General features: G+C 44.4%; 1 protein-coding gene across 5 annotated transcripts in view; it reads left to right on the top strand.

Annotated features, from left to right (window-relative positions):
• Nucleotides 1-5,133: 5,133 nt before the first annotated feature.
• Nucleotides 5,134-13,019, top strand: part of aplp2 (amyloid beta (A4) precursor-like protein 2) — a 56,630-nt gene continuing 48,744 nt past the window's right edge. For 3 of the 5 annotated variants that reach the window (XM_061216639.1, XM_061216638.1, XM_061216635.1), the window contains exon 1: nt 5,135-5,511. In XM_061216639.1, the coding sequence (XP_061072623.1) occupies nt 5,440-5,511 (72 nt within the window). In that variant the 5' untranslated portion in view covers nt 5,135-5,439. Of the gene's footprint in view, nt 5,512-13,019 lie in introns of all 5 variants that reach the window. The other 2 variants (XM_061216637.1, XM_061216636.1) reach the window with 2 other exon arrangements.

The following is a 13,019-nucleotide window of genomic DNA, read 5'->3' as shown; positions in this document are numbered from 1 at the left end:
TAATCAGTGCGCTTTCCTGCCTTTTCACCTTCTATGGATTTAATTCTTAACATTTGGAACATATCTTTTCGTTTCTGGTCGAACGATGTTGTCCGCCATTTCCAGCCATCCGATCTAGCCAATGAAAATTCGCGCCCCGTCTCTTAGTTGGGGTGCCTCTAGCGGTGACATAGGAAGAAAATCTGATGCAAATCGTTTTTTTCACATACCATTCAGAAATATGAAAATCATTTCATAGATTTATGTTGATCATTGATACGTTGTGAGGAAAAAAAAACATCGTATTATCGAACATATCTGCTTCACTGGTATTTACTACAGCCAAACAGATCTGAACTTTCCTCCTCCGTATAGTGAGTTATATGAAAGTCCTTGACGAAATTTGAACTTCAGTACAGTCTACAGTAGGAGATGGAGGGAAACCACAAATCTAAGAAAATGCAATAAAAATCCCACTGCACTTCTTTGAATTCTTATAAAGAAATTCTTATAAAGTTCACAAAAACCCATCTTATGCCAAAACAAATACACATTTACATGTGACGAAGGCTGTAATGGTAGAATGTTCTCCTCTTGAAGACCATTGAAGTTTTAGCCCTTAGGGAAATCTCTTTGAGGCTGACAGTGGGAATGGCACTGACTGATAATGTCCAGCTGTACTCAACTGAATTTAAAAATAAAAATTCAGTGAGTAACGAAATGTAATCCGGTTCAATTTTTTAAAAGCCATCTAGTCTCTCTTCCTTTCTTAATTATGCCTATTTTTAAGGACTCTCAAAGAGTAAAAACAGCTTTAGTAGGGCATTTCAGTCATCAGATTTTCCAATGAAACGTATACGCATTATCCTAATTCATTGAATTTCCTGTAACTCTGATCTCGGTATTATCCGCCTGCTTTTGTGGAGAGAAAAAAGGAGTGAGGTATTGATCCACAAAGCTCTAAGTAGCCTCAAGCTTTTGTAAGATGTGGATTAGAGAACTTGTTTTTTGAGCTGAACTCGGTGATACCATCAGTACATCAGTGAAGTGAGTCAGCGTGAGTTCTAATCATCATTAAAACTAATCCTCAGGCCCTCCTCTGCACAGTACTGAAATCAGCACCTTCAGTCAAACAGGAAGTGATTGTGTTTGTGTGTGTGTGTGTGTGTGTGTGTGGGTGGGGTGGGGTTGGAGCGTGCATGCAGCTGTCTAATTAACGCCTTTCTTGGGTGTGTGATGGTAGAAGTGTTAATAGCCCAAAGGTGAATTTCCCTGTGTGATGATGAGTCTGGGTGAGGCTTGTATGACAGATCTTCATCCACCAGGAATTGTGGGTGGGGTGGGGGGTGTTTGTGGTAATTTCATGAAGTGATCCTCAATCTGGCAGTGGTTCTGCACTCAAAAATTCCTGAGGGACTAAGGCGTGTCCTGCAAGCAAGCCTCACCACGACTTATCATCACATAGTGAAGTTTGGCTTTGCCCTTGGGTGTGTCCTAATACTCGTAGAAATGCATGATCCTCCACTCATCTCCTCCACCCATATAGGAGATAGGAGATGTCCATTAAATGCCTTCCAGAAGGATTCAATATTTTTCTGAGTATTGGGACGCACCCTTGGATTGCACCTGTCCACTGAGCACACCCAGGTATGAAAGACCTGAAATAGACAGAGCAGATCTGATGGCCCCCAGTGGAGAATTGCGAAGCAACCGTTACACCTCTCCAGCTCTGAGTTCACTGAAGAAATTGGAAGAAGAAGATATACTTTATTGAACTGTAATGCGGGGAGTAATTAAGGGCCTTGCTCAAGGGTCCAAGAGCTGTGCGTGTCTTATCGTGACTCCACCGATGTTTGATCCGCTAAGCTTGCAGGTTCCAGTCATGTACCTTAGCCATTATGCTGCAGGCTGCCCGATTCATTTTTCGAGGGAAGTTGAAGGTATGATGACTCAGACGTATCACTTTACACATTCATTCTCAGCGGTATAGATTACAGAACATGGTCTGCCCTCCATGTCTACCTGCCACTTTATCCAGACAAGAGGAAAGCAGGGAGGGTTGTAGACAGAGATGGGATCACTACAGAGGGTACCACGGCAGAGAATCAAACTCCCTGGTTGCTCATGTTTATGGGCTGAGAGTCAACCACCTCATAGACTGCACCATCATTTATTTTTCATGTTTAATATGCCTATTTTGTACATTACTTTGTATATTTGTATGTACGTATATGATTTGGAGATTCAACTGAGCACCATAGGTTGAATTCATGAAAGTACATTGTCCTCGCTCGGAAGAATAACCTTCACCCGACAAGCTGAAGTTCAGTCCCCAGTGTCGAACGGCACTAATTAACACCATTCTCCCCAGTTGTCACAGGCTTCATTAGGCTAGCAGACACACACGCTGGGTGTGTGAAGTGGGGCTTCTGGAGATTGATGTCCATGTTTATTCATTACTTTTTGCGGCTGCCTCACACCACTTGATGTAGTCATGGCCACATACATATCGGTGAGCCTACACTACACATTCTAAACAAAAACAAAAAAATTATTTTGACAATATTTGTGTCGCTAAATTTGATCATGTTTAGAAATATTTTAGGTTAGACCTGTGTTATTTAGAACTTGTTTTTTTATGTAGCTCTTTTGACACGTTGAATGTTTACTGCAGTACTATTGAAGCTAATGAAAATGCACACTGAAGGTTGCTGGGTTAATCACCCTGTAAAGGCACTGTTCCAATGCATGGATGGACGCCACAGTTTGACTTATCATCAAATCCGCACCATGCTGGTGCTGTCCGTAGCTTGCAGCGACTAACTTGTGTTGCCCAATTAGGGTTGAGCGCCTCGGAATATAGCATCTCATTGGGCACCGGCACCCCCTACTTTCGGACTCCCATGAGTCTGCTTGTTGAGCTGAACATGAAGTGTCTTCCTCCAACTCATGTCTTTGCGAGCCTGTCTCGCGACTCATGACATAACATTAAGTGTCGAAAGTGTAAGTGGGTCTGCATTCTCCTGAATCAAGGTTGTGGCAGGACTGATTGGGCACTCTAAAGCAGGGAGATTACGAGGGAGAACAGGGATTTTAGAAAAGGAGGCACATAGGAAAGGAGATTTGAAGAGAGCGGATCAGAGCCCCGGTGTGGGTAAGGGCTGGCACAGATTTTCTATTCCCTGTGTGATGAAAGTTGTAGGCGCAGTGCTTTGATTTAATTTGCACTGCACTAGGGATATGTGACCAGCTTATCAAGGAGCCTGTCATTCCACTGACTGAGGGGCTCAATGTCATTCCATGTCGGGCGGTGTTACAGCAGAAAAGCCAGCCAGCACTGCTTCCCACACACATACACACGCACCCCCGTGCCTCCACGGTTCTTTTTAGAAAAGTGCTTTCCTTCAATAATTTACCACAGCAGGCAGCCAGTTCCTCTCTTGGCAGGTCCCTCTCTCCGGTTGCTGAGGCCTCCCCCTGTATGGTCTTCCGCAGTCTCCCGGTCTCTCCCGAACCGTTCCGAAATCACAAGCCTCGAGGAAGAACTATTAATGCAGCCATCTTACGTCCATCACAAGCACCAGTGGACCACAGAGCCAATGACAGGATCTCACAGGGATGACTGGAGACTGACCACACTGTTTACTCAGACTGTGTATTTCAAGCCACCATCTGTCCGTCTCCTGATTAAAAATTATGCTGGCTAATATCTAAAAGTGAAATGTATATGTATTTATTAGTAGCTTTATTTATAGTCGTTAGGGGATTTATTACAGTTATTTATAAAATAAACATTTTGGTTGGAAAATGTCTGCCTGTATTTTGTTGGATTGTTTTTATGAAGAAAAGCACCCACTTGAGTCACATGAACAAGGTTTAAATTTGGACTCCATCCAACTGTGTGGGAGTGGTGAAACTTAACAAGAGGCATCCATCTTCCCTGCTCTTCCCCTCAGCACTGCCAGGACTGAAAATCAATAAGCGTGCTATATTTGAAACGGGGGGTCTGTTTGTGCGTCTTAGACCGTGGGTGGTGTGTGACGGGGATGCTGTTGTAAGATGCCCGCCTCCGAACGATCTGCGTCAGTCAACTTCCAGCGTTCATCCCCGTCAGGTTGTTTCTCTCGTTCTGTCGCCCGGTTCTCCCTCCCACGCCGCTTTGTCCTCTGTCTTCCCCTGTTCTTTTTCCCAAAACCTTTACATGTAGCTAATATGTTATTTAGCTCTCGCTTTTATCCAAAGTGACTTACAGTTGATTAGACTAAGCAGGGAACAATTCCCCTTGGTTCAGGGCCTTGCGTAACAGCATTGAAGTTTGTCTCCGAATAAACATTATCCCGTTCTTACATCCGTCTTCTCCTCTTTCTCACTCTCGTTCTCTCTCCTACCCCATCTCACTGCACCATCTCCCCAGCAAATTTATGGAGATTTGGGGGCGACCATGCTTGACAAGTGAAATCCTTTCTGACATTTTCCACCTTCTATAATGTGTTCCAGGCTGGTTTTCCTCCAGCATTGTAAATACTGCCCCCCCCCCCCACCCGCTCAATAACACAGGGGGTTATTTTGGCATCGAGAGCACAGTTCATTTCCAGTGTTCAGAAACCAGGCCTGCTGTCTTTCCACTCCACACCTGGCTTCAATTGTGACCTGCTTTCGATGTTCACCTTGGGGCTTTGCAGGCGTGTGTCTGTATATGCCATACTAACTGTCAGTATACCGGTGTCTGGAATGCACCAGAAGGAATATGACTCCACTCTTTCAGATTCTGTGCCTGGCCTCCTTCAAGAATATCCCGTAACATTGGTTCTGATCTGGTGGCTGACATGACCAGGAATACGGGCGCTGCTAGTGTCATTATCCTCAGACTACTCATTCTCTGTCGACAGTGGCAGTGCGATCTTGAAAGGCACCAGTCTGCAGTAAAGAAAGGGTTTAACGTGGGGTGAAGATGATGAACACTCACTGTGAAGTAGCGACTTGCTATCGCAGGATGAGTGTACACGCAGCATTAGAGAAAGCACCGGAACCTTGCACTGCTCAAAACATTGTTGGTTCTGCTGTGGAAGGTGGGCGAAATCACGTCCGTGGATGGCCAATACAGGGCGTGTCTTTGAAGATGCATCATTTCCGGTGAAACTTTCATCTGGGCGCCTGGCGGCGCACTTGGGCACGTTGAATCACTTCAGTGAAGACAGAGAGGGCAGGCTTCTGTAGCGGCGCTCTGCAACCTCCGGCACGCACGCACTGTTTTCAGCTGCGCTCTATTGATAGCTCCGGGAGCCAACAGCGCAAACAAACGGTTTCTGTAAGCTCGTTAGCTGGTTGCACGAAATCGAGAGGCTCGTCTCGGACCATTGTCCAGTTACTTCACCTTGTGGACCACTACTTTCCAAATACCTCGGGGGGTAATTTTGACTAAGCTTACGAGCAAATAACGGGGAGGTTTTCCTGAAAAAGATGGGTTCCGTCCCGGCGATATCTGTCCTCATTCTGGGGATTGCAGTCCCAGCTCTTGCTGGCTATATTGAGGTAAGAATGCTGATGCACTGATTTATTTTAAGACGGTTTTGTGTGACTTGCTCCCTGGCTAATAACGCATGCCTTTTCGCATTATAAATGAGTTACATTACATTTCGTAGTGTTTGTATTAATTGTACGAACATTGCGGTTCTTGGGCATGCCTAACCACGACTTGAATTCCAACCTAACGAGGCACTGTTGTGCTTCATCTTTGCGAAATGTAATTGTGTTGTTTTCCTCAGTTTTCAGACTCTGCTGCATGGTAGACTTTGCGAATAATTATGTATACGCTATCCCACAGCAAGCACCATGATACATATTTATCAAGGGCTCCAGGAACACAATGATACTTTATTGGCTTATTATAAATAGCTAACGTAGTCTACATTGCAATCCACCATGTTTCTTACCAACAGCGTATCTTGGACAGTTAAATGAGTGCTTGTTTCTCGCCAAAGTTTCTCCTCTTTCCTACTTTCCAGATTTTTTACATAAAGCAACATATTATAACTCTTAAATAATTGCTGCTTTGGTAAGCCATGAATAGAGGGAAACGTGGAGAGTGAATTCGGTTCGTTGAAAAGATCGCGCAGACTAATTGGAACCTAGGGGTGCCGGATGTGGCCATTGTGCGGGTAACTTGTGTTTTGTTCCTGTACAGTAGGATTGGGGACTATTGTGGAATGGAGAAATAGTAGGGCTGCTGCCTGTTTATTAATTTTATTTTTATATATATATATATATATATATATATATATATATATATATATATATATATTTTTTTTTTTTTAAAGGGCCACTACGGGATAATGAAATTAATCTGTTATATATTTTCAGTTGTCTATTGTCAATATTGTTTTATGTAGTCTTAGGATAGCTGCTCACAAATCACAAATGAACACGTTTTACTAACGTTAGTTTAATTGTTTAGAACACTCGGCTCCATGTTGATCAACCAGTGTCACTGACTGTGCATATTCCATCCAGTCCTTGAAATAATTTGATCGCATGAAGGTTAAATTGGCAACACGTGTAAATAGGCTACAGGATATTTCCCGAAGCTACGAGTTCCACGCATGGTGTCTCGTCCCCGGATTTTTCCTACTCTGTGGTAGACTAGCTAAATTCAAAAGGCCAGATCGCTATTTATTGCCTCTCGGCTCATTGCCTTCCATTAACTTCTCCCGATTATTGAAATTAAACCAAGCAGAATAATTACGAACATTTTTTTAAACTTTTAATGCAAATTCAGTCGTTTTGTTCGGCAAATGTTAAAGGGGGATGTTCATTGACATTTGTTTAATCATTCATTTAATCATGCGGTCAAATGAGATTAAAACCTGTTTGGAAAAGGCTGGTGGGGAAGATTTTCGTGCAAAATCAGACTGCGGCGAAGTGACTTGCATTTCGCCCTGCATGACTGATTTCTCGATTAGGCATTCCTTCAAGCGATAATTGGATCCTACCAGATAGGCTATTGTATAAGGCAATTGGTATGAAATCGATATGAAGATATTGGATTGGCAGTACATTTGTGTCCCGTTTTTTTTTTCATTTTTATTTTTATTTTTTTCTTCAACTACAAAGACTTGCAAGCAAGGATTCCCTTTAGATCCCGGTAAAACACAAGTAATGCGCGTGTGCCTGGCCCATTTAAGGCATAGGCTTTTTATTTCTTAAGATAATGAAAATAGATATGCACTAGAAAGTGCAGTTATGTTGTGACTGGGTATTTGATGATTATGGATTGGAGTGGTTAATTACCTCTGTTGCTGTGAAGTAGTAGGCAATAGTTACATTTTATGACGAGTCAAACGCGAAGGTCTTGGTTAATAATTACGCTTACAGTCACGTGTATCACGACAGAATCTTTTAAGTTGTGAGGTCGCAAACGTGTGATTTAAGAACAGTCTAATGCTGATGTAACAATCACTACTGGTAATTGAAAACAATGAAATTCTCGAACACTGAAAATAGCATGTATCTTAATGCCATGGTGCACTGCACATAAGCATGTGTATTTTATTTTTGTGTCAGTTGTACTGCGAAAGGTCAACATTTTTATTATCCTCTGGTGTCAAGGCAAAGTATCTTTTCCAAGTAGAGCATTGCTGCTATGAGGCTGGGTACAGTAGGGCAGTGATTTAGTCATCAACTTCTCCTGAATTCTCCTGTGGGCATGATAATGGAATGGATGTTGGAAGCCTGTCAGATTCACACTGTAAGACAGGCAGGCATCAATGATCACGGATACCCTTCAGGCACGGATGTAATGCAGTATTCTGTGTGTATGCTGTGAAGGGAAATTATTCTAAATGGATTTTCACATTTTTGGGAGTGTGGGGATACAGGCCGGTCTCAGAATAACTTTGTTATCTTTGAGTAGGGGCCCTGGTCTAGGATTGGGTTTCCACTATCCATAGCCTAACCCCATTAATCCTCAGCTCACCATGTCATTTGTTGATCAGCAGGGCTGATCTTTTGCCTATATGGACCTTGAACCAAATGCACATAACATAATATAACAACGATGAGAACAGGCCACTCAGCCCAGCAATGCTTGCCACTTCCCTACCACAAAAGTCTGTCCAATACTTAGTTTACCTAAAAACTAACTGACCTGTTGTCATCCCTCCTGTGATTGTCTTGAGAAGACCACTCTGCTTTTGTGCTCGTGGGAATTGGACTCTTGACTCTTGTTTATTCTGGATTTGTCATCATAAGGACCATTTTAATTTAATTTGGTTTATTGTCTATGTTCAAGTTTTTATATTGTCTTTTTTTCTGCTCATGAAACAATGGCACAACCCTTTTTTTCTGCGCCAATTAGATCTCCTTCTGTGGTATTGGTGATAAACGATCGTGAATAGACAGGAAATCCCTACTTGGTACCGACAGGATGCCCTACTTGGTACGTCTCCTTCCTGTCCAGTGGCTATTACTTTCTTTTTTGTTCCGTCGTGAGGCGGATTTAAGGGGTGCCTCTTTCTGAATCTGCTGGGTCAGCCTTCGCACTGCTGCGTCAGGAACACGATGTCTCGCGCACTGTTCAACGCATCGTCACACTTCACAGAAACCGCTCGACGACCTTCACAATTAATTACAAACCCTCCTTTCTTTTTCCTTTTTTTTCTTGGAAGAATGAGTTTTCGTCCTTTTGCACGGCGGGCTCGAGGCCTGTTGTCTGACTTCTTGGAGGCCAGGCGGTTGAAGGACTGGTACTTCCTGATACAGCTGGCCGTAGATTAGTGCTAAATGGGATAGCTGAGATTCTTTTACTCTCCAGTGCTTTCCACACTGTTCTCCCACAAGCTTCGGGAATACCAATGTATCCAGCACTGTACTTCGTACTTTAGGCACTAAGTGTGTATGCCACTGCTGTGGAGTTTAAACCCATTTTCATTCATTTGATGGTATTCATTTAACTCTTATCTTATTTAACTGTAATTTTTTTCTTCCATTACAGAGCACTTTAGGCTGCTCATTTCTTTTCCAGAAATGTGCTACACAAATTCTCCATTTATGATAGATTTGCTGGAATCTACAGTATGTTGTCATGTATAATTTGGTGACTTAGTAAGGACTGCAACTAACATTATTTAGCACTGCATATGTAGGTCATTCCATAACAAAACCTCACCGAAGGCTCTTTCCCTGTGGAGAAATACGAACGAAGACTGCAGCAAATGCAGTTATGTCTCTAATGCCTTTTGCATCCCTCGCTTGTGTACGCCAGGGCTCAGAATGTGCCACGCCACTGACTTTTATTTGGTCTTAGTGCAGATGTTTTCCAAATGATTGTGTTTAATTTTCCCTGCTGGACAGAGTTCTATTCTCATTCAGACCGGAGGGCAAATTATGGTAAGCGTTTGTGATTATCCACCCTGGCAGTTCTTGGCATCCCCGGAATTCCTGTTCTTTTTGTTCAGTAAACAAACATGGCTCGGTCGGCATATCGTTGGATGCATGCCACGGGAGCACTGGGGCTGGTCTTGACCTTGCACAGTTGATGCGAACCGTGTCCAAGCTGATACAGCCATCTCCAAACCTCCCTGGTATTCAAAAAAAGCTTGTCTATTTGCTAGTCCTCAAAACTTTTCTGTGTTTTCAGAGCACTCTGGCTTTCAATATCTCTGCTTAGTTTGGTAACCTTAGCAGGAATCGGCTAGAATTGGTAGCACAGCTGGGAAAATAGTAGGCAGACAGTTGACCTGTAAAACTCGGTAGTACACAGGAAGATTCTGTAAACTATAGTAAATGACACCAGTCACCGCCTCCAAAGCAAGTTTGAGTTGCTTCCCTCTGGCCAATGTTCCATAGAACTCATAGCCAAGGAGAGACGTGTATAAATAATCCTTTGTCCCAGCTGCAGTCAGTAAATTGGGAAACAAAAACAGACAAAGAGCTATTATAGTGATGAGTTATTATATGTGATTGTACTGTATGTTCTTTCATGTATTTATTTTTTTCATTTCTGGATTGAGACCAAAGAGAAATTTCCGGCCTTTGCTGCACAATAAAGTTGTGTTCTGGTCTATTGTTTGGCCTGTGTCTGTTCTGGCAGGTCAGACTCCTTATCACTTTTCAGCTCATGGGGCTCTTGTGTAATAGGGGTGGATCTGCTGTGGGATTTGAGTTTCAGCCACGCCACACAATGTGAGATATGACTAACCCACTGGGTTAAGGACTAGTGGTCACCGGTGCCCAGCAAAGGCAACTAACCACACTGTTATTGCTTCACAACCGGGGTGACATCGCACTCCGCAACGGATGTTCACGCGCTTAATGCAGCTGCAGATACCGCTCCCTTTGAATGAAGCTTTGTTGGGCCCCAGCGGTGTCCACTGAATTTGAATGGCGGTCCGTTGTTTTGAGACGGATCAGTGGCCATAGGTGAGTTCAGCGGCTGGAGGAATGTGCGCATGTCAATGGGACGCCTGTTGTGTGAGGCTGATGAGCAGTGAGAAGCCGGGGCTCCATTGGGACGTTTGTGAAATGGCTGGAGGCGAAGACTGTTTGTAGACCGATGTGAACTACCCCGCTGTTCACACCTGCAGATTCGCTATCGAATGGTGCCCGGCTGCATGTAAAATGGCGTCGGTGTGAATGCGTCCCCCCCCCCCCGATTAATCTGTGATTCTTCAGACCCATGAATGTCTCTGGGGCTGGTGAACCATCTCTTCTGCTGTCAGGGAGCAATGCGAGTGCCCTTATGACCAAACCAAGTCCCTGTGCCTCAAGTTGAGACAAGTAAGATCTAGACAAGAGTATTTCCTGATTAATATGGAAGAATCTGGTGTCACATCTGTGAAAAGAGGCCTTTCGTCAGTCCCTTTTCAATTTTATTTACGTTCTGTCACAGGGCAACCTAGCAACAGTCGGTGCTGGAAAGAACTCCCCCCTTAGAGAAGGGCAAAAAGGAAAACTTTCAATGCTAAGGCCTTGGAAGTGGAGAGGACAGCCACACACAAGCAAGTCATAAGTTGACAACTGACTTAACTTGTATTTTCCTCCTTATTCGAGTGCCACTTTTCGGGTCACTGGTGGTTTTGAACGTCTCCCTTGGGTCCTCATTGTCCTCTAAGATTGATGAGAGCCTCTTTGGCCCCTTCGTGGTACAGTGAGAGAGGGACCTCTTCACTGGCCTCTCGGCTGGAATGATGGGTATTTTCTCGAGTCCGAGTGAATGGGAAAGTGGCTAAAGATGAGGTCAAATGCACTGTCACTCACTGTAGGCAACTGACAGAAAAGCACAGTGTGAACCACGCAATATGGTTTTAGCCTCGGCCTCTGCTGGTAAATTGCACTCATCGAATGACTCTCAGGGCCGTCTTACGGCCTGTTTTGTGACGGGGCCAAGCTTAGCCAAACTGAACTGGAACCTCGCCAGGTCCAGCTCACAGTGCGGTCCTTGTTCTTCATGTCACGTGACTTTGAATAGTTTGCGATGGATTCACCATCGTTGACATCTAAGGAATAGAGTAAAAACATAGTTAATGGGTTTCAAGCGTTCATTAAATAAAATATGTAGTTAGACTCTTGGCTTGCTTCCGAAAAGACTGAAGAAAATTGATGCTTTTGGCTCGAATTTATGTTACAGATTTTATTTAAAGAGGTAAATTGGACACGGACACCATTTCTTTTTTTCAATGCTGGGAAAAATTTGCATTGCTGTCAAGTTGAGGTATATCACTTTCTCTCACCTGTACTCCCATCAAAGAACAAGCATGCGGCGGCAAAATTTGTAATTCCATTTTGTGCAATATCGATCAAAGCCTCTTGCCCTGTCTCCTTTCAGCAGCTAGCTAGCACAGTTTCAGTATGATGTTCACAGACCCAGCTTTGTCATCTTGCCACCAGATAAATTGTGGGCTGTGGGTTTGGAGCTTTACTCTGTGATATATGGCATTGTGAAACTGGACAGAGCCAAAATGGAGTTCGGTTCGGAGCTTTACTCCGTGATATACGGCATTGTGAAACTGTACAGAGCCAAAATGGAGTCTGGAGGCCGAGCTCTGAAACTGCAGAGCACAGAGACTCCTAAAGAATAGTCCCCACTGAACATTCGTGTGTGTGTGTGTGTGTGTGTGTGTGTGTGTGTGTGTGTGTGTGTGTGTGTGTGTGTGGCTTTTAGGTGAAGTGCTGAGGTACTCAACCTCCAGTAATCCAACCACCACAAATGTATAAACCATTGATGATTATTTAATTTAATAGTTAAACCACCAATCCAGTCCAACAGATACACCCAAAAACAACCTTTGGTTGCTTCACAACCTGAAGCCTTTGTCATGACACATCCGTGTATATCTAAGGAAAATTCCTTTCCGATCCTGCTCTGAAAGGGCTATGGAGTGACCCCAGTTTCCCGTGCCCATCCCTCTCCATCCCCTGCTGCAGAGATGCACTTCAAAGCAGGGTTTGAAGCTCGCTCGGCCGCCGTGGCAGTTTGGGAAACGGGCAAGCAGATAACGGCGCACTCTGCGCTTTCATGTTTACTTTAATACTGGCTTAAACGCTAATGCTGATTTTAATCAGACTTTTCCCACGTTCCAAGTTTAGTCTGCCTTCCTGGTGTCATGGAGCAGGGGGACCTCCCTCTCTCTCCACCCTCTTTCCTCTCCTCAATCTCTTTTCTCCTCCCTCCCTTTCCTCTCTTCAGTCTATCCTCTCTCACCCCCCCTCTCCCCTCTCACCCCCCCTCTCCCCTCTCACCCCCTCTCTCTTCCCTCTCACCCCCTCTCTCTTCCCTCTCACCCCCCTCTCTTCCCTCTCACTCCTCTTCCTCTCTCTCTCTCCCCTCTCTCCATCTCTCTCCTCGCTCTCCTCTCCTCTCCCCCTCTCTCCTCTCTCTCTCTCCCTCTCTCCCCCCCTCTGCTTTCTTCCCCAGCCTTTGCGTGTTTGCTGCTGGAGGCGCTCCATCTTAAGCAGCGCTCCGTGTGCCTCCCGCTGGTTTAAATATAGATGTGCTCCCGTCAGGCGGACACCATTTGCATGGCGAGAGAGCCCTGGTCCTGCCG

The sequence above is a fragment of the Conger conger genome, chromosome 13 (genome assembly GCF_963514075.1).
Source record: "Conger conger chromosome 13, fConCon1.1, whole genome shotgun sequence".
Lineage (NCBI taxonomy): Eukaryota > Metazoa > Chordata > Actinopteri > Anguilliformes > Congridae > Conger > Conger conger.
Note: the sequence above shows the minus strand (reverse complement) of the source record. Positions and strands in the feature narration are given on the sequence as shown.